This window comes from Desmodus rotundus, chromosome 8 (assembly GCF_022682495.2).
Source record: "Desmodus rotundus isolate HL8 chromosome 8, HLdesRot8A.1, whole genome shotgun sequence".
In the NCBI taxonomy this organism is placed as follows: domain Eukaryota; kingdom Metazoa; phylum Chordata; class Mammalia; order Chiroptera; family Phyllostomidae; genus Desmodus; species Desmodus rotundus.
The window spans coordinates 26,956,637-26,974,823 of NC_071394.1; the positions used below are offsets into that span (position 1 = coordinate 26,956,637).

Consider the following 18,187-nt stretch of genomic DNA (forward strand, 5'->3'; position numbering starts at 1 on the left):
CTATCTCCCAACCGACTAACTTTAAGAAGGTAGCCATAAACTGGCATCATCTCAAAAAAATGTTAAGATCGTTTACCAAATACAGATACACCTTCTTTAGGGATTCACAAGGAACTCTACATACATAAAATACTTTAAAGGGACTGTCTTATGCCTCATCTTTTCCATAAAACCAAGACACTCTTGATACTTAATTATTAGTACCTCTGTCATAAGAGGTTTTTATGCTAATTCCACCTTATCGACTATTTACACAAGCCAAGAGAAATAAAGTAGCATAACATCACTGTGCACTGTTTAAGGAGTTTTTATTAAAGCAAGAATTTTATAATCCAAATTACGATTTCTTGCTCAGTTATCAATTCTGTTATTTAAAACAGAACTGACATTCTGAGCTATTCCACAGTAAAGAATTACAAAATTAAAGAAAGGAATGTTTTAAATTTTTGTACTTTGTTGAAAATTCTTTTCCCAGGGTCTATATAAAACATTAATTTGTTTTTATATTTTACTATTTTTTTTTGTTTTTGTTTTTTGTTGTTGTTTAAGTAATCTAGGACTAGCATGTTTGCTAGACCTGGCATTTGCTCGGTATATAAGGTCCAAAGTTTCCTTTCCTTTTTTTTATTTATTTTCTATTTTGCAATGTTTTTTTCCATAATATTTAAGTTTTTCGATGTTTAGATATTTTTCTTCGGTGAAGCACAAGTTTCTTTTCATGGTCCCTGATCAATCTGTAAATGTGGGGGGGAAAAAAGATTACAATCATCAAGCTTGCAACGAGACCCGATCTTAATTATTCCAATCACTAAAAAAGAGAGAATCTTATGTAAGTGATAGAGGTGCTAAGAATTCCTACAATGGCAATCATAACACAATACAGAAATGTATCAAAATTAACATGGTACAGCTTAAATTTGCCTGTTACATACTTCCATAAAAGCAAAGCCAACAAAATAAGTTAGATAAGACGACCAATACTAGTACTTGTCAGCCGCAAATTAAAGCAGTGGGCCAAATTCAGCCTGCAGCCTATTTCTGTGAAGTTTTACTAGAACTAAACCACACTCACTTGCTTACATATTGTCTATAGCTGTTTTCACATTCTACCAGTGAGTTACTGCCAACAAAAGGCCTACAAAGCTCAAAATACTTCCTATCTGGTTCTTGACAGAAATGCTTTGCCAATCTCTGGTCCTGGTTATACAGCTACATTACCCTGTTTCTCGGGAGTCATGAAGGGCAATAATAGCAGAGGTTCAAGATCAATTGTTATTGCTGCCACCTAAGAAAAGCTGTAAGCCAGGAAAGCCCCCTGAGAGTTAAGTACACAAAGGGCCAACTCCTGTTGGAGGCCATTTAATAAAACTTACTATACAAAATGTTATCATGCTTTAATTTTAAAAAGTTCAAGTAATACCAGGGTAACAGGTAAAATTTAATTCTTTTCTATTTCTACCTGAAAAATTAGCAACACATTTGAATTTAATAGTAAAATAAATTTTTGCTATGTTTCAAAATATGCTCAAACTCTTATAAAAGATTAGGGAAACAAATGTAAAACAATGAACACAAGGGCGAACTCACTTTAAACAGTTGGAACACCGGTGGCACTGTTCACTGCTTTCTGGGCAGCCTCCTTAGCTTGGTGGGCTTGTAGTACAGCTACAGCTTCATCAACCTAAAAAAAAAATAAAGGGCTCTGAAAATGAGTAACCGGAATCTCAACTTGACCATACACAAATGTCCATCAAAGGTGAAAGTAGAAAGAATTCTTAATCCGAAACCCATTCTAACTGTATGTACCCTTATCTGTCGGGGTCCATTCCGCCACTGTTCTACAAATTATGAACCCTCTTATAGTTCTTATTCTCTCCCACCCAAAACTCTCCGGAGTTGAGAAATACTAGCAAATATCACCATCTTTTTTCCCAATAAAGAAGTAGCAGTTAAGAGAGCCTGGATACTAGAATTAAACTGGATGTGAAACCAAATTCTGCCACTTCCTAGCTTTGTGAGCTTGGGCTAATTATTCAACCCCTCTATGCTTTATTTCCCCACTTAAAAAATAGGAATAATAGGTTATTATTAGAACTTACAGTTAGTACTTCTAAAGCTCTCAGAACTGTGCATGGCTTATATAGGGTGGGTCAAGAGTAGGTCTGCAGTCGCTCATTTGGAAAATAATACAATTAATAAATAATAATACAAGAATAAACTGTTTTGTGTACTCACAACTGTAAACCTACTTTTGCCCCACCCTGTGTATAACACTTCAAAAGCCCTGAAATACATAGTTAAGAGACTGTTAGATAAATGATAAAGTTAGATTACTTTAGAACGGAGAGATTCTGGAGACTCAAGCATATGAAGAAGTTCTGAATTATCAATCTCCAACAACATGCCAGTGATTTTACCAGCAAGAGTAGGGTGCATGGCTTGAATGAGAGGAAACAGCCGTTCACCTAAGGACAAAAACATTAAAAACTCCTTCAATAAAAAAAAAACCCCTGAAGGGCACCTACCATGTTAAAACTGGGAATTAAGGACCTTTTATATATAGCAAATATATGCTAACGCATAATGACTCTATCAATATATCTTTTATGGAAATGCTGTTAATTAAACAAACTAAGATCTACCCCAAAACAATTAATTCTTGGCAGTATCAGTTTATATTAAATTGTTCAAACTCCTCCTTCCAAAAACGTGGTGGGAGTGCACAGCAAGTAGGGTGCAACACCCTATTACCCTATCCATCAAAAACAACATATCCGTAGCGACCTGGCCTTTAGTTAGGCAGAACCTGTGCCATCATAATCATGCGTGCCAATCCAGAGCAATCTTGCCACCCTAGCATCGTTATTAGGTGCAAAGGAGGTCTATGTATCTTTCTGTTTTCTAGTCTCAAACTGACAAAGTGAGACAAAGGTACCTACCCAACATTTGCTTTTGCTCTTGAGGAGGGGCAGATGCCAACATGGAAGCAGTCAAAGGCTCCTGACCTTGTACATGAACAGCAGGCTAGATATAAAACAGGAAAATTCCTAAGTTTACAGTACAGAAAGAAGTAATGGCAAGTACAAATGACAGTCATCACTGCAAAATCAGTGAAGTGATAAAGACTGCAGTCTAAACAAAGAGCAGCTCAGTGAATCAGAAATACAGCCTAAGAAAGCTATTAACACTTATTTACTCAATAACCACACAGGATAAGTCCCTTAAGAAAAAACCCCCCAAAACCTGGAGTACTCTTTAGAACCAGTTTTCTGTTATGATCAATGACAGTTTTGGTCCCAGGGGGTCAAAAAAAGGGTAAGCCTCATCTCACAAACTTGATTTTATTCTTTCTCCTTAGAGCTATGCCAAGCAAAGCTCTCAAACCACACAAGTAAATTCAGAATAGGAAATGCTGAATGCTCGCCTAATTCCTACAGTATAAGGCAGATGAGATGTTGTTACATGCTATATCACATTTTTACATGCTATCAATTAATGGGACAATTAACAAGATGTTCTTGATAGCTTAAGCTCTCCTCCATCATACGGTTGTCAATTCTGTGATTACGACCAAGGTTCTATCACGTTTATGAAGAAACCGGTCAGTCCATACCTGCTGCATGGTGACTTGTGGCTGTGCATTAAGATGCTGTTGAGGATTGCGAACCCCCGCAGCGTATTTATACTGTGGGACGGTGCGGACAGCAGGAGCGGCTGCAGCAGCAGCAGCTGCAGGACGTGGACCCATTGTCTGAGTTGATGTGTTAGCTAAAAAACCACAAGAAAAACAAACGCCCCACATATTTTTGTACATTTACTCTGCAACTTCAAATTGGAGACCGATGTTTACAGGCAGGGCTAAGACTCACCAACACGCTGTGTGGACATGACTCGTGGAACCTGTGAAGAAGTTGGTCTCATAGTACTAAATGGTGGTCTAGGAGCGGCTGGGCGGATAGCACCGGGCATATTTTGGAATGCTGCATTTAAAAATACAGACTCACATTAACTTGGCAAAACTCAAGTGAAATGTTCATGCTATTTTAGAGCTGAGGCTTGCTCAAAAGGCTACAAGTGACCTAATATAAACATGGTAAAAGATGATTTCAAAAAGCTTAAGTCTCACATCTGCAGTTAGCTTCTCCAGACTTACCAGATCAGAGCAGCAATAAACAAACGTTCATTCGTGTAAGTACTTACTAATAACTGAACATGACATGTGAACCTCATCCTAAGTGCTCCTGCAACACGGCGCTGTTCCACGCAGGCCTGGCCGCAACTGCCAGGACCCTGAGCTTCATACACAGGACAGTATCTTTTACAACTACTGCCCAACCAAACATGAAATAAGAACTGGATCCAAACAAAAATAAAATAAAAAGGAAAAATCAGACCAAACCCTGCCCCCCTCTTTCTTCTCGAGAAAGAAATAACATTAAAAAAATAATAAAAATTGAATCCATTCTTAAACTTACAAAGAAAAATCAAACCAACATGGAAATGAGTGTCTCAATAAAGACAAGAATATGAAGTATTTTTCAAATCTTTTTTTTTTTAAGGCTAGGATTCCGAAAATGAATACTACTAACCTTAAATTATGAAAAACAAGTTAATATACAATTGAACTATAACAGCTAATTGGTCTCATGTATATTTTTGTTCCAAATAATCCATCCCCTTAAGAAAAAAAGAAAGGCTTACGATGAGGTCTGGCACCCTGAGCAGTCCAGCGAGGACTTGGTCTTAGTTGAGCAATTTGGCTAGGAGGGTAGTACGCAGCACGGTTCTGAGTCTACGGAGAGCAAGCAAACACATCAGTGAGAGAGAAAAGCAAATGATGCAACTAGCTATATACTTTCAAAACATTTAGCAGGTTCTCACACTCTAAGAATTTAAAAAATTTCAATCATTCATATATATTACCATTTTTGGCACAAAGCAAAATAGGACCAAATGTAAAAATCTACCTGTGGGATAGCTGCCATGAAGTAACCTGAAGGAGGTGCTGGCTGGTAGGGGTTGATTACGGGGTTCGGCACAGCTCTCACACTCGCCATTCTCTGCATATACTGGTTAGTGAGGTGAGCCTGGCGTTCTTCTTTGCGCTGAGCTAAAGCTACATACAATGGCTTGGTAGCCACAATTCTACCATTCATTTCTGTAACTGCTTTAGTGGCTTCTTCAGGGGAGGAGAAACATACAAAACCAAACCCTTTGCTGCGACCACCCTCCATCATAACCTATTGAAAAGAAAAAAATATTAAACAAGGTTAATGCAATGGCAGAAAGAGGCACAAACAGAGAGTATTACAACTATAGCCACTGACTCAAATAACTAAACCTGTTAATACTTTCACCATCCTTTCCACAATTTACCCTTAACATCCAAATTATTAACGGCAAGCTACTACACATCTATTATCCCAGCCAAAGGAGGAAGTGAAGGCATAGAGGTATAATAGCAACTTTTTAAGATATTCAGTTAGATATCATTAAGATTTTCAATAAGGTCTAAATATCTAACACATTCAAGGCCTACTAAATTTAACCCTTAGCACCACTGGAAATATCCACAATTAAAATTGGACTCTTCTAGCAATTCAAGTTAACAAGACGCTTCACTACTCTTTAGAGAGGAGGGGGTCGGGGGAGGGAGAGCAACTGAATCTTATAAAACTCATAGACAGCAATAAAACAGACCAATAATCTCACTTATATGTGAGAAAAAAACCAAAAGAAAACAAACACCCCCCAACCCCAAGTTCATGGATACAGAAAACATGGTGGGTGCCAGAGGGATGGGAAAATTGCATAAGGGGATTAAGGGTACAAATTCCTAGCTACAAAATGAACAATGGAAACATACAACACAGGGACTATAGTTAACAATAATGTATATGTGAAGGTTGCTAGATCTTAAAAGTCTTTTCAACACAATTATGGTGATCACAATATACACAAATACTGAGTCACTGTGTTGTGAATCTGAAACTAATGTTTTCTAAGTCAATTACACCTACATTTTTACAAAAGATTTCATTTATTTTAGAGAGAAAGGAAGGGAGAAAGAGAGGGAGAGAAACATCTATGTGCAAGAGATACACAGATCAGTTACCTGTCACACACCCCCAACTGCGGACCTGGCCTGCAACCCAGGCATGTACCCTGACTGGGAATCGAACCAGTGACCTCTTGGTTCACAGGCTGGCACTCAATCCACTGAGCCACACCAGCCTGGGCTCAATTATATCTAAATTTTAAAGAGTTTGGAAACATACCCATGCGACTATGGAAATTTATAAAGTTAAAATTAACATTTTAAAAATAGTGGGGGAAAGATGGACTTTGAACTATTTAGTACATGGACATTGGGACAACTGGAAAGAGTTAAGTTAGATCTCTTATTCACATCACAGTACAAAATGAAGTTGCCCGACAGATTCTCAATCTGAATGTAAAATGCAAAACTATAGGAAAACTCCAAGATGACACAAGATCCTAAAGTCCTCAGTGAAAGACTGGAAGAAAATATATGCAACCCTAATGAGCTGACATAGAACTGTGTCTAACGTAATTAAAGATGACCAATGCGACATGACATATGCAAAATAGTAATAAACACATGAGAAACATGCCAGCATTTCCTACTAAATTGGTAAGACCAATAGGAATCTCTTTACCTACAAACCAATTTCAACCCTAGAACTTCAGAAATACTGGCATGTGTAGAGATAACTGCAGAATACGTATGGTACGATCCTGTTTTCTAAAACACATGAACTGTTTGGACAAGCATGAAAAATTATCTGGGAATGCCACCCGAACTCCCTTTTGGAGACTGAAAACGAGGACCACAGGGGTCGCCCTTTCACTTTTTCCCTTCTGCCTTGATAAATGTGTTTTCTTAACAAGCATTATTAAATCATCAACATAATGACCTCCTCCTCTAAAATATTCTTGCCAAGTTTTCCACCTCCTTTGTATTATAATCCACAAAGGACTTTTAAAAAGGGTTCAATACAGACTCTCCTTTGTGAAACATGTATGCATCATCATACATTCAAAATAAACTGATGCACAATATTCAGTTTAAACGACTTTCGGGGAATACACTGAGGATAAAGACACTCAAGAAAAAAATTCTATCACACTCCAGGTGCTCTTAGAAAAAACACAGGCCGAAACACAAGGCAAACACACACATTACTTGCCCCCTCGGTCCAGGTGGTTGCCAGGAGAATCTGAGCATAAGGATGAGCCACAGGTCATTCCAGAGCACCGAGTTTCAATTCTTCCCACACTCTTTTGAGAATACAACTAAAGTTTTGGACACTTCTCCCACCCTCTTCACCCCCCTACCCCAAATACACGCACACAAAACTACATACAGAGGGATTCTTGGACCTTGAACACCATAAAAACCACCTAGGAAAGAGGTACTTCAACCAAAATTCCAGAAATTAGAATAGAATCGTACTGCTGTATTTCTCACTTTCTGATTTCAAGTAAAAAGAAAAATGACCCCTCTTTGCTGCTACAGGGCTTGAGCTTGACTCCCCAGAATGAGTAAGTAAATATAGATTAGCCCGGTAGTTTACGAGTATAGTTCACTAACAAACTGTCTACTCTAACCAGTAAAAACACTGGTTTAATAGAGTGTACAGTGGTGCGCATCACTAAGGATCAAATTAGTTACAGTCATCTACTGCAGCCTTCCTCAGGAAAGAGCTCAGAATTCTCCATCTGCGAAAATAAACCATGGGGCTACATATCCACTTCAAATTTCAATGTTTTTGAAGTAATGAAGCAAAAATTTGATTTCCAGAAAAATAAAAGGTTTTTTGGGGGGGTGGGGGAGAAAAAAACCCTATATGCCTATTTGTTTACAAAGTAAGAAAAAAACTTATTGTTAATGTGAAATTTAAATATCTGTATCCATGGATTTTTCCAGAGTCTTAAAACCAACCAACCAACCAACCATCATATGCTTACCTTTGCACTAGTGATTGTACCAAACGGAGAAAACTCTTTCCGGAGACGTTCGTCATCAATGCCATCGTCAAGATTTTTCACGTAAAGGTTAACACCCTAAGAACACAACAACGACAAAACACTGTACAAAACAGGAGAAACATGGCGGCACTCCAGCACACTTCCTACGTTTCATCCCATGTTCTTCTCCTTTCCCCTCCAGCCCCCCAGTTACCTGGAAGTAAATGAAATGAACGTAAAATAGGTTTCCTCATCCCTGTCTTTATTTTGCGTGTTCAATTAAAAATGAACCTGGTATCTGGTGATCCTATCTTGCTTCATCTGTTCAAATTTGCGCTTAAGTTCCGTCTGCCGTTCCACTTTTTTCTGAGCTCGGCCAACGTAAATTTGTTTTCCATTAAGCTCCTTTCCATTCATCTCATCCACAGCCTTACAGAAACCACAAACATTTTAATCACTAACTTGAAAATATGGAAGTTCACTTCTTTAACAATGAAGAAAATATGTTAGGTTATGAAAGCTAAAGATAAGAACCATCACAAAAACTAAAACTTGAAGTTTTGGAACAATGAAGTTCCCAATTTATACCCTCAAAATATGTAAAATACACAATACATGTAAAGATAAACATCTAAAATAGCCATTGGTATGCATGCAAATTTCAACATAAGAACAAACTAGTTTTATACTCCCCCTTTGCTAGAAAATTCAGAAAACCCACAGTGCCTTTAATTAGTATATTAAGTCTTACTTTCTGTGCATCTTCGTGCCTTTCGAAGCTTACAAATCCAAAACCTTTGGATTTTCCATTTTCGTCGGTCATTACTTTCACACTCAAGGCAGGCCCTAAAAAAATTTATTTAATGACTCAAAGATATGTCACACAACATTTAGTTTATACATCGCCAATTTCAACACTCAAAAACAAAGCCCTGCAGGGGCACTAAATATTCTCTTCAGAGATGCTTCATTTCTACTTAGAAACTAAGTAAATACTCCGTTCCCTCAAGCATTCCTACTTCCATTTATGGAGGTATGTTTTAAACAACGGTAAAAAAATGAAGTTTTACTCTTAGTATTAGTAGAAAACAGATGGGGTTTTTTTTAACCCAACAATTTGGGTTTTTTGATGTCAGAATTAACAAGAATTCCTCATGCCCTGCCCTACTCAATTTCAATAGGTAGTGAAGGGAATGCAGGGTCTGACGTTTGCAAAGACAGAGAATCACCTGGAGGAGGTGGCCTGTTTCTGCACATGCCTCCCTCCACCCCCTCCAGTGAAAAAGACACCTAACTGAGGTGGGTAGTGTATCTCAGGTAGGTGAGGCAAAAAGGCAAAAAACCCCACATTTGATGATAAAGAATGCACAAGATACACTGGCACAGGTAGGTTGTTACTTTCAATGTGCCTCAGTCCTAAGGCTCTGCTATGCAAAACCACAGAGAATGTAACCGACAAATTTACCTATCGGCAGTCAACTGACAACATTATTCACCTGGGATACTAAGCGGTGAACAATACCCAACCCAACTCCAGAAATAGCTTCTAATTAAAAAGACAGATGAAATGTATATACAAAAGCCAGTCACTAAAGAAAACTTGAATAAGATGCAAGACACAATGTCACAATTTTCCTAATCTTACACAATTCATCTTTGTGCAAAATAACAACTTTTTTGCTTAAAGGAGTAGAGGGGTTCAATGTGGCATGTTAGCTTGGCAATAAAAAAGTATCAGATTTCCTAATTCTTTACTATTTGAACTGCTTAAAAAAAAGCCATCAAAGTTCAACACAAGGGAAAAAAGGGTACAGAGCAAGCAAATCATTTAGTACACTTTAAGTTCCAGGGGTACCCAACCTTTTGGTGTCTCTGGGCTACACTGGAATATTTAATGTGTCTTGGGCCACATGTTAAATATACAAACACTAACGAAAACGAGCAACAACAACAAAAGATCTAAGATTTAAGTAAATTTATGATTCTGTGTTGTGCTGCTCTCATAGCCATCCTGGGCCACATCTGGCCCGCACGCTGGACACCCTTGGAAGGTTGGTTACACTTCATTAATTTGAGGTTTAATGAAGTTATTTTGAAATGCAAGGGAAGAGTCATTAAGACATCATGGATTCAGAAGGCCACCCCAGGGAGGTATCCTTGGAAAATCTGGGCCTTGTCTTTAAAAGTCAGTTTACATTGCTCAGACACGATGCTTCTGATGAGACGGACAGGAGCCTGAAGCCTGCCAGCTCTCCTGTACCATAATTAAAGACTGCAGCCAACCTAAGCTGGCTGTGTCACATGCACACCTCTGACGAGACAGGATCTGTGCGTAAGTCCACCACAATTTAAGAGAGCTAAGCCTTTTAAATCTGGTCCAATTACAGTAACACCTTACTGTGCTAATATAATGCTATTCATCTTTAAATGGGATAGATTTCTATTTACATATCACTTTGTACTGTAATAGACTATCAGTAGTTTATTCTACATAACTGCAAATATTTTAAGTACCATGCAAGTCTCATTTCATTTAGTTTTAGTGTAAGTAGCCAAAACTAACATCGAGCAATTACTCAGAACTTTGAGTGTAAAAATTTAATTCAGACACATTACCAAACTTGCCAAAGAGATCCTTAAGGCGCTCATCATCCATGTCTTCTCCAAAATTCTTGATGTAAACATTGGTGAACTCTTTTGCCCTAGCTCCAAGTTCTGCTTCTCGTTCTTTACGAGACTTAAATCGTCCAACAAATCTAATAAAATATGTAAGGACTATAAAATTAGGTTTTATTTTATGAAGTTCAGATTAGTTAAGCCTGATGAATTTGTAAATGTCACAGATAACTCAGAATCTGTAATAAAGAGCACACTATAAGATGGAAGTAGAGCCTCAAGTGAAGAAATGAAAATAAAATATAAACAAACTTCGTAACTACAATCACAAAAGAATATTTTTCTTTATTTGATTTTTGAGAGAGAGAGAAAGAGAGAAACACTGATTTGTTATTCCACTTACTTATGTATTCATTGGTTGATTATTTCATGTGCCCTGACTGGGGATTGAACCCATAACCTTGGTATTTGGCAACAACACTCTAACCACTGAACTACACAGCCAGGGCAAAACCCCATTTTTCTTAATACACAGTTCTCTCCCTTCTGTCCAGCCAGGCCAGGGTTAAAGAAATCATACCTATTACTACAGATCAGTGGGACACCGATGAAAAGACATAAAAGCTTTCACTCTGCTTTTCAAAGTGGCTCTTGCACTTGGTTTGCAATCTAACTTAAAATCTAACTTAATTCTGTACTCTTAACACACAATAACCTGGCATGATTTTCTTTGCAAAATTACCAAGAAATGCTTAAAAATTTAGTGTTCCCCCAATATAAATGTAGTACACACGTGTCACTGAAGAATATTTATACATGAAAGTAAAAAAAATCTATATTCCCACTCAAATCATGCTTCATTTTTAATATCTTTGTTTTCTGTGTTTAAGAACATTAAAGGAGATACCTATGTTTTATTTCCTTGTATCACCCCCCACCCACCCATATGGCGGTGCTTCTTCTCCATGTTCTCAATGGGAGCATGTTATTATTCTATTGTGGCCATGATTATTTACAAAACCTTTCTGCCTTTGCAAATAATGCTGGAACTTTATGAAACTATTGTTTGTTCTTAGGACAGAGTTGCAGAAATCAGTGGTTCAAATGGTGTATAAATAATCTTAAATTTATAGCCAGACTGTTTTCCAAAATGGTAGTATCATTTTATATTTAAAACAGCAATAAATCAAGTCTTTATTTAATCTAGACCACCACACAGGCAAACTATGTTTTCATCTGCCAGTGCTAATGGTGGTGAAGACTTTTCATTTAAAGATGTACTCTAAACCCTGGCTGGTGTGGCTCAGTGGACTGAGTGCCAGCCTGCGAACCGAAGGTCATGGGTTAGATTCCCAGTCACGGCGCGTGCCTGTGTTGTGGGCCAGGTCCCCAGTTGGGGCCATGAGAGAGGCAACCGATTGATGTCTCTCTCACACACCGATGCTTCTCTCCCTTTCCCCCTCTCTAAAAATAATGAAAATTTTAAAAAAAGGATGTACTCTTAGAATTAGTCTTTGTAAACATTCATATTAAGGAGTTGCTGGTTTTCTTAGACTTGGGTACTTCTCTTATTACAAAGTCTTTCCTTCACCAAGTCTTTCCTTCACCGTGTAATTGACACAGAATGCAAACAGCTAACATGTGCACAACTCCTCCACGCAGACTGACAATACCACTTTGATGCGCTGGTTTAAGAGAACCACGCCTTTAGAATGATGCAGTTGAGTTATAACCAAATCCAATTTGTATACCACCACTACACAGCAACACGAACTCACAGATCATTTCAGTATGACCTCACAGCTGAAACTGGCCAGACCCCACTGACACCGAGGATGAAACATTTGATTTGTCATTTGTTTGGGCTCATAAAATCTGTATTGTTACAAGCAGACATAGTCTTACACATGTTTTATCAATGTCATTATTTTAAGTTTGCCACTTTTAAGAACAAGTTTATTTCAAAAAGTTTAATCATAAGACTTCTGGTTTAATTCAGCTTTTTATTTAAGGGGATGAAGGAGTTTCAAAAGGTTAAAAAAAACAAAAAACAAAAAAACCAACTTTAAAGTCCATGAATAATTATAGCAGTATAACCAAGTAAGAGCCACCCTGGGCTCAGAACTTAAACCACTGGGTTTGTATCCTAGCCCAACTATCATGCCAGCTTTTAATTACAGGCAAGTTAGTTTAGCCTCAGTTTTCTCAAATATAAAATGGGCTAATTGCTACTTCTGGAACTATGATCAAGTTTCTGCCTGAATTCCTATTCAACTATGCATTTATTTTGAAATAGCTTTATATCTCAGTATACCCATTTTCTCTTTTTGGTTTGAATGTTGATCATTTCACCAATTCACTTGTATCTGTATGTTACACTGAATGTACAGAAAGGACAATTATAAAATCTCTCCCAAGATGTGGCTTATTAATTTTCACTCTAATTGTATCTTTTATTTTTAATCCTTGCCTGAGCATATTCCTTTTTTTTTTTTAATTGACTTTATTTATAGCAAGAGGAAGAGAGAGGGAGAGAAACACCATTGTGAGAAAGGATGACATCTATCTGTTGCTTCTGGTACGTACCCTGAATGGGAACTGAATCCACAACCTTTTGGTGTAAGGGGGTAGACCCAACCCCAGGTAGCCAGGGCCTAACTGTATCTCTTTAAGAGCCCAAATACGTTAATATAAAATTAGTTTGTTGATATAAACTATTAAAAAGAGATTTGAAGTATGATTAAATATTTATACTTACACTTTGCGATCATTTAGAAGCATCCCATTCATTTTTTCAATAGCTCTTTCAGCTGCTTCCTGTGTTTCAAAATGTACAAATCCATAACCCTTGGAGCCATTTTCATCACAAACCACCTAGGGAAAAATGTGTACCAATTTTTCATTACTTACTATTAATTGCTAAACAATGCTCAAAGAACAAGGGGTAACTTAGGGGAGCTGACACACCAGCACATATTCATATTTGAAAATTCATGTATAACTTTTGACTCCCCAAATACTTAAGCTGTCCCTCAGTGTCCTTGGGGGGGTTGGTTCTAGGACCCCCCATAGATACCAAAATCTGTGGATGTTCAAGTCCCCCATATAAAATGGTGTAGAACAATGCATAGTCAGCCTTCTGCACCCAGTTTCTCAACCACAGAAAAAACATCTACATTAAGTGAACCCACAGAATTCAAATGCCTGTTAAGGGTCAACTATAACTTGTCAGTCACCTGGGTATTTGGGAAATAAAGATACTCATTAATAGACAGTATGGTTGCCATTTTAAGGAATAAACTGCAAGTGGCTAAAACACTGTGAATGTTTCCCGGTCACATTTTTGCTTACCTTACATGAAAGGATGTTACCAAAAGCAGAAAATGTGTCATACAGTGCTTTATTATCAATAGATTTGTCCAAATTTTTAATGAATATGTTGCCCACTCCACTTTTGCGAAGTGATGGATCACGCTGAGACCACATGATGCGAACTGGCTTGCCCTTTATAACATCAAAATTCATGGTGTCCAAAGCACGCTCCGCTGCAGGAAGAACAATTTTCATAGTGACTTATTAATTTTATGAACTATTATGTGTGGGAGGAGTGGTTGGGCCCAGGGCCTATTTCTTCTAACTTCAAGATGGTTGGACCTTACCTTGCACTAGTTGAGATTTAAATTGTGTGACACATAAAGAGAGCAGCAGAAACCTCAAACTTCCCTCTGGTGAAAGGATGACATCACTAATAATGTATTTCTAAAACAATTTCTTCCTTTATTTCCATTATGTTTATAAAAGCACCCTTTTGTTCCTAGTCAATGTAAAGCATGATTCCCTTTCACATAAAATCTGCTTAATGAGCAATATAAAAGACATTAGGCAATTGAAGAGTATCCACAGAATAAGAGTAGTCTATGAATTTTTAAGCATTTTAACTTCTTCCTTATTACTTGCCAAAATTGGTCTTTACATTGGCAGCTTATCACTGCCAATATTACACAAAAATTAGTCAATTTTCTTAAAAAATAATTATTTTGGGGGGATTTCAGTGATTCATGGCACAACTTCCTATTGCCATATAATCAAAAACACGAAAGGCTGTATTGATTGAGATTTGAATCAGGCCTTCAAAAACTAATGTTAAGTTGGGCATACTTAGCCCTGTTAACCCATAATTTCTGAACTACCACATCTACAATATTCGTAATTCACTATTAATGCTTCCTTGACCTATAAAGCAATTTTATCTTAGGTCACTGTTGTACTTAACAACTGATAATTTAACCAATTATTTCTGGATAGTGCTACAAAATTTCAAAATTGACCCAGTGATTTTAAGATCTATGAAGAATTACGTACATCTACACCATTAAAGAAACATTTATTAAAGAAGTTGAGACTCTAAATTTAAAAAAAAATCCTTAATAATAATAAAAAAAAAACTCCCTTACGGGGAGTTCATTTTAAGTTCTACAGTATCTACACCAACTTTCACAAATTTCAGGCCAATGTAACCAAAGTTATTGAGAGGACAAATTTTCTGGCCACTTCTTTTTATAAATGAAAGCCTCATTTTCTAGAAGGTAATGCCAATCCGCTGTCAGCTCATTATCAATTGACCACACCTAGTCAGCTCTCTAGTTTTTTAGCTGAGTTTGCTTGAGCCTCTTTTGAATGAGTCACCTCTTCCTGTTAAATTGAAAACTAGTCACTTTCAGAAACTATTCTACAGGTCCATCCATGTAGCAATAAGAAGAAAAAAAAGAAAACCACTGAAAAAACTATTTGGAAGGACAGTAATTTGTACCTAAAGAAACCAAATAAATGGAAGATGGAAAAATGCTGTCTGCTTCTGAGCAGGCATAGCACTACTCTACTGGTATAGACTGATAATACTATAACCACGGTAAGCCAAAATTCGACTTTTCAAATCCCAAGAAATTTAGAAAGTTGTCGGTTTGGATTTAAAATGGTTAAGTTTAAAAAAAAACAAAATCCACTTTTCAAAAGTTACCATTTTCCAGTCTCTAGATGTTAAGGTTTTCCTATCAACTCTTTAGATTGTGATTACCTGACCCAAAGTTGTGTTCCCTACTATGACTTCATCTTCTATTCAGTGATCAATCTTGCCCAAAGTTGGGAAGAACTGCTGTGGAGTGACACTTGGAGCTACTGCTTAAAGAGCAAAAAGGGCAGGAAACCTGCAGTGCAGTTTTACAACTTCTGGCTGTCACTCAACAGCCTGCATACCCAAATCTCAATATTCACTTTCCCTAGTGAAAAGCTTATCATTAAGTAACTTAAGTTCTACTAAATGAATTTAATAAAATAAAGGTTTAAATTCCACCCTTAAAGCCTTTTCCACAAAAACAAAATCCTTATATAACACTTGACAAGTATTTAAGTAGCCTTGGGGGGGGGGGGGGGGATGAAAAACTGGGCCATAAAATCAAGTGAAGCTGACTTGCAATTCAATTGATCCAGACATAAAGAAAAAAACCTGGCAACAATCATCAGGTCACATATCTTACCTACCAAATTGTGTTTTTGTGAACTGTTTAACACCAAAATAAAAATACAAGGTTAGCAATATATTTCCCCATAAGATCAAGCTAATTCGAAATCTGTTCTTCAGTACTCAATCACTCCCCACGATTTATGGATATTCTGGACCACTTTTAAAAAGAAATAAAGAAACCTGCACTACTCCAATGCCACATAATAATGATCCAGTCTACACTGAGCTCACAGTAACATTTTACATCCATATTTTAAAGCAAAACTCCTCAAAATCATAGAAGCTATTTAGGAAAAGGAAAAATAAATTCTGAACAAATTACCAGTAGTATGAAACTACACTGATTAAGAAAATGATTAAAATGATCCAAATTGCCTGAGAAAACGATGGCCTTCACGGGGTAACCCTCCGCATGCCCTCCCCCAACCTTGCTTGAACTGGGGGAAAACCCCAAAAGCACTGCTCATTGGTAATTTACATTTTTAGAGAGACATCGATCCCTGACAAGTTATTACGAATGGAATCAGAAAACTTAGGACCTCCACTACGTCACCATGTTAACTTTATTCTAAGGCCCTGTGGCTTTCCCAGGAGATTGGGCCAGTAGCACAGGCCTCGGGCCTGTGAGGTTACAAGGTTCAACACGTGGTATTTTTCGAGCACCGGCCGATAGCACTTCCTCCCGGTGCTGGGGGGCGCGGGCAAGAGAACCAGGTGGTAGGAGCGCCTCTACCTATTACCGTAAAAGGGGGTTCGGCGCTCGACCCCAGAATCCCGCGGCTACTGGCAGAAGCGCCGTGGAAGAACCCAACCTCACCAACCCTTCCAGCGCGTCATCACCCTAAAGTTTTAAAGCGGCTGAGGCCGAGAAAATGGTTGCAAAGGAGGAAGTGGCCAGGCTTGCAAGTGGCGTGCGGCTGCCTGCTGCGCGTGTTCCCGCGGGTATGGGGAAAGGGGTCTGGGAGCCGGAGCCTCTCCCCGCCGGCCCTCGAGAGCCGGGTGAGTGTGACATGCCCTCCCGCCGCCCCCCGACCCCGGCCCGCCGGCCTAGCCCGCTAGCCTGCCACCGCCTGAGCCTCATGGCCACCCGCCCGCCCGCCCGCCGGGCCCGACTCTCACCGTCCGCCGGCTGCTGGAAGTTCACATACGCGTAGCCCAAGGAGCGGCGGGTGATCATGTCCCTGCAGACCCGGATGGAGAGGATGGGCCCGGCCGGGCTGAACTTCTCGTAGAGCATCGCCTCGGTCACGTCGGGGTGTAGGTCCCCCACGTAGAGCGAGGCCATTGGGTAGCTGGGGGCGCTGGGGTTCATCTCGGCACGGCTGCCCACAGGGCCACAGGCCGCGACCTTTCCGTAAGAGAGCTAGTGCTGGGGCCGGGGGCCGGAGCCGGGGGGAGGGGAGCGGGGGCAAGCGCAGAGGGACAAAAATCAACCGGAATCGAAAACTACTCAACAGCCGCAGAACGAGGTCGATCCGCTGCCGCTGGCCACTGGCTGCCGGCTGCGGCTGGGGAGCGAGGGTGGCGGTATCGGTCCGGGCAGCGAGAAGGCCTCGGTCTCTTGGTTCCTCCTTGGAGCTGCTGCGGGGCCGCGGGCGGGTCGGTCTCGGCTGCTTCACCGGGTTATTTTATAAAAAGGAAGAAAAAAATAAAAGTCTCCGGCGGGGGAGACGCGGATTTTTTGTAAATTTTTTTTTTGGTTTTTTAAAGGATTTTTTTAGATTTTTTTTGGGTTTTTTTAATAATAAATGTGTGTTCCGAGCCCGGAGCACACACTCCGCACTCTCAGCACTAACCGCCGGGGAGAAGGGGAAGCACCGCCTCCTGCACCCTCTATTTATATCCCACGCGGCAGTCGCCCCGCCCAGCGCGTCTGACGCTAGGACCCTACGTGAGCGTCAGCGCCGGAGGAGGAGAAAAGGGAGTGAGAGGGAGGAGGGAAAAGAAAACGGGAGGAAGAACAAGCAGAGAGGAAGGGAGAAGTGGCGACCGCGGCGGCTGCGGGTAGGGGGTGGGGTTGAGCCGGAGGGATGGGGATTCTGCGCACGCGCAGCGGCC

At 39.4% G+C, this 18,187-nt stretch overlaps 1 protein-coding gene across 1 annotated transcript; it reads right to left on the reverse strand.

The window, feature by feature from the left end:
* Nucleotides 1–291: 291 nt before the first annotated feature.
* On the reverse strand, nucleotides 292–17,950 carry PABPC1 (poly(A) binding protein cytoplasmic 1). Its single transcript, XM_053929643.1, has 15 exons — nucleotides 17,249–17,950; nucleotides 13,960–14,153; nucleotides 13,367–13,482; nucleotides 10,609–10,748; nucleotides 8,744–8,838; nucleotides 8,284–8,421; nucleotides 7,993–8,088; nucleotides 4,968–5,240; nucleotides 4,702–4,792; nucleotides 3,870–3,980; nucleotides 3,614–3,768; nucleotides 2,940–3,024; nucleotides 2,335–2,465; nucleotides 1,588–1,681; nucleotides 292–734 (listed from the first exon to the last, which is right to left on the reverse strand). Exons 1-14 carry the CDS (start codon nucleotides 17,439–17,441, stop codon nucleotides 1,589–1,591), a joined length of 1,911 nt encoding a protein of 636 aa, XP_053785618.1. The 5' UTR covers nucleotides 17,442–17,950; the 3' UTR covers nucleotides 292–734; nucleotide 1,588.
* Nucleotides 17,951–18,187: the final 237 nt, after the last annotated feature.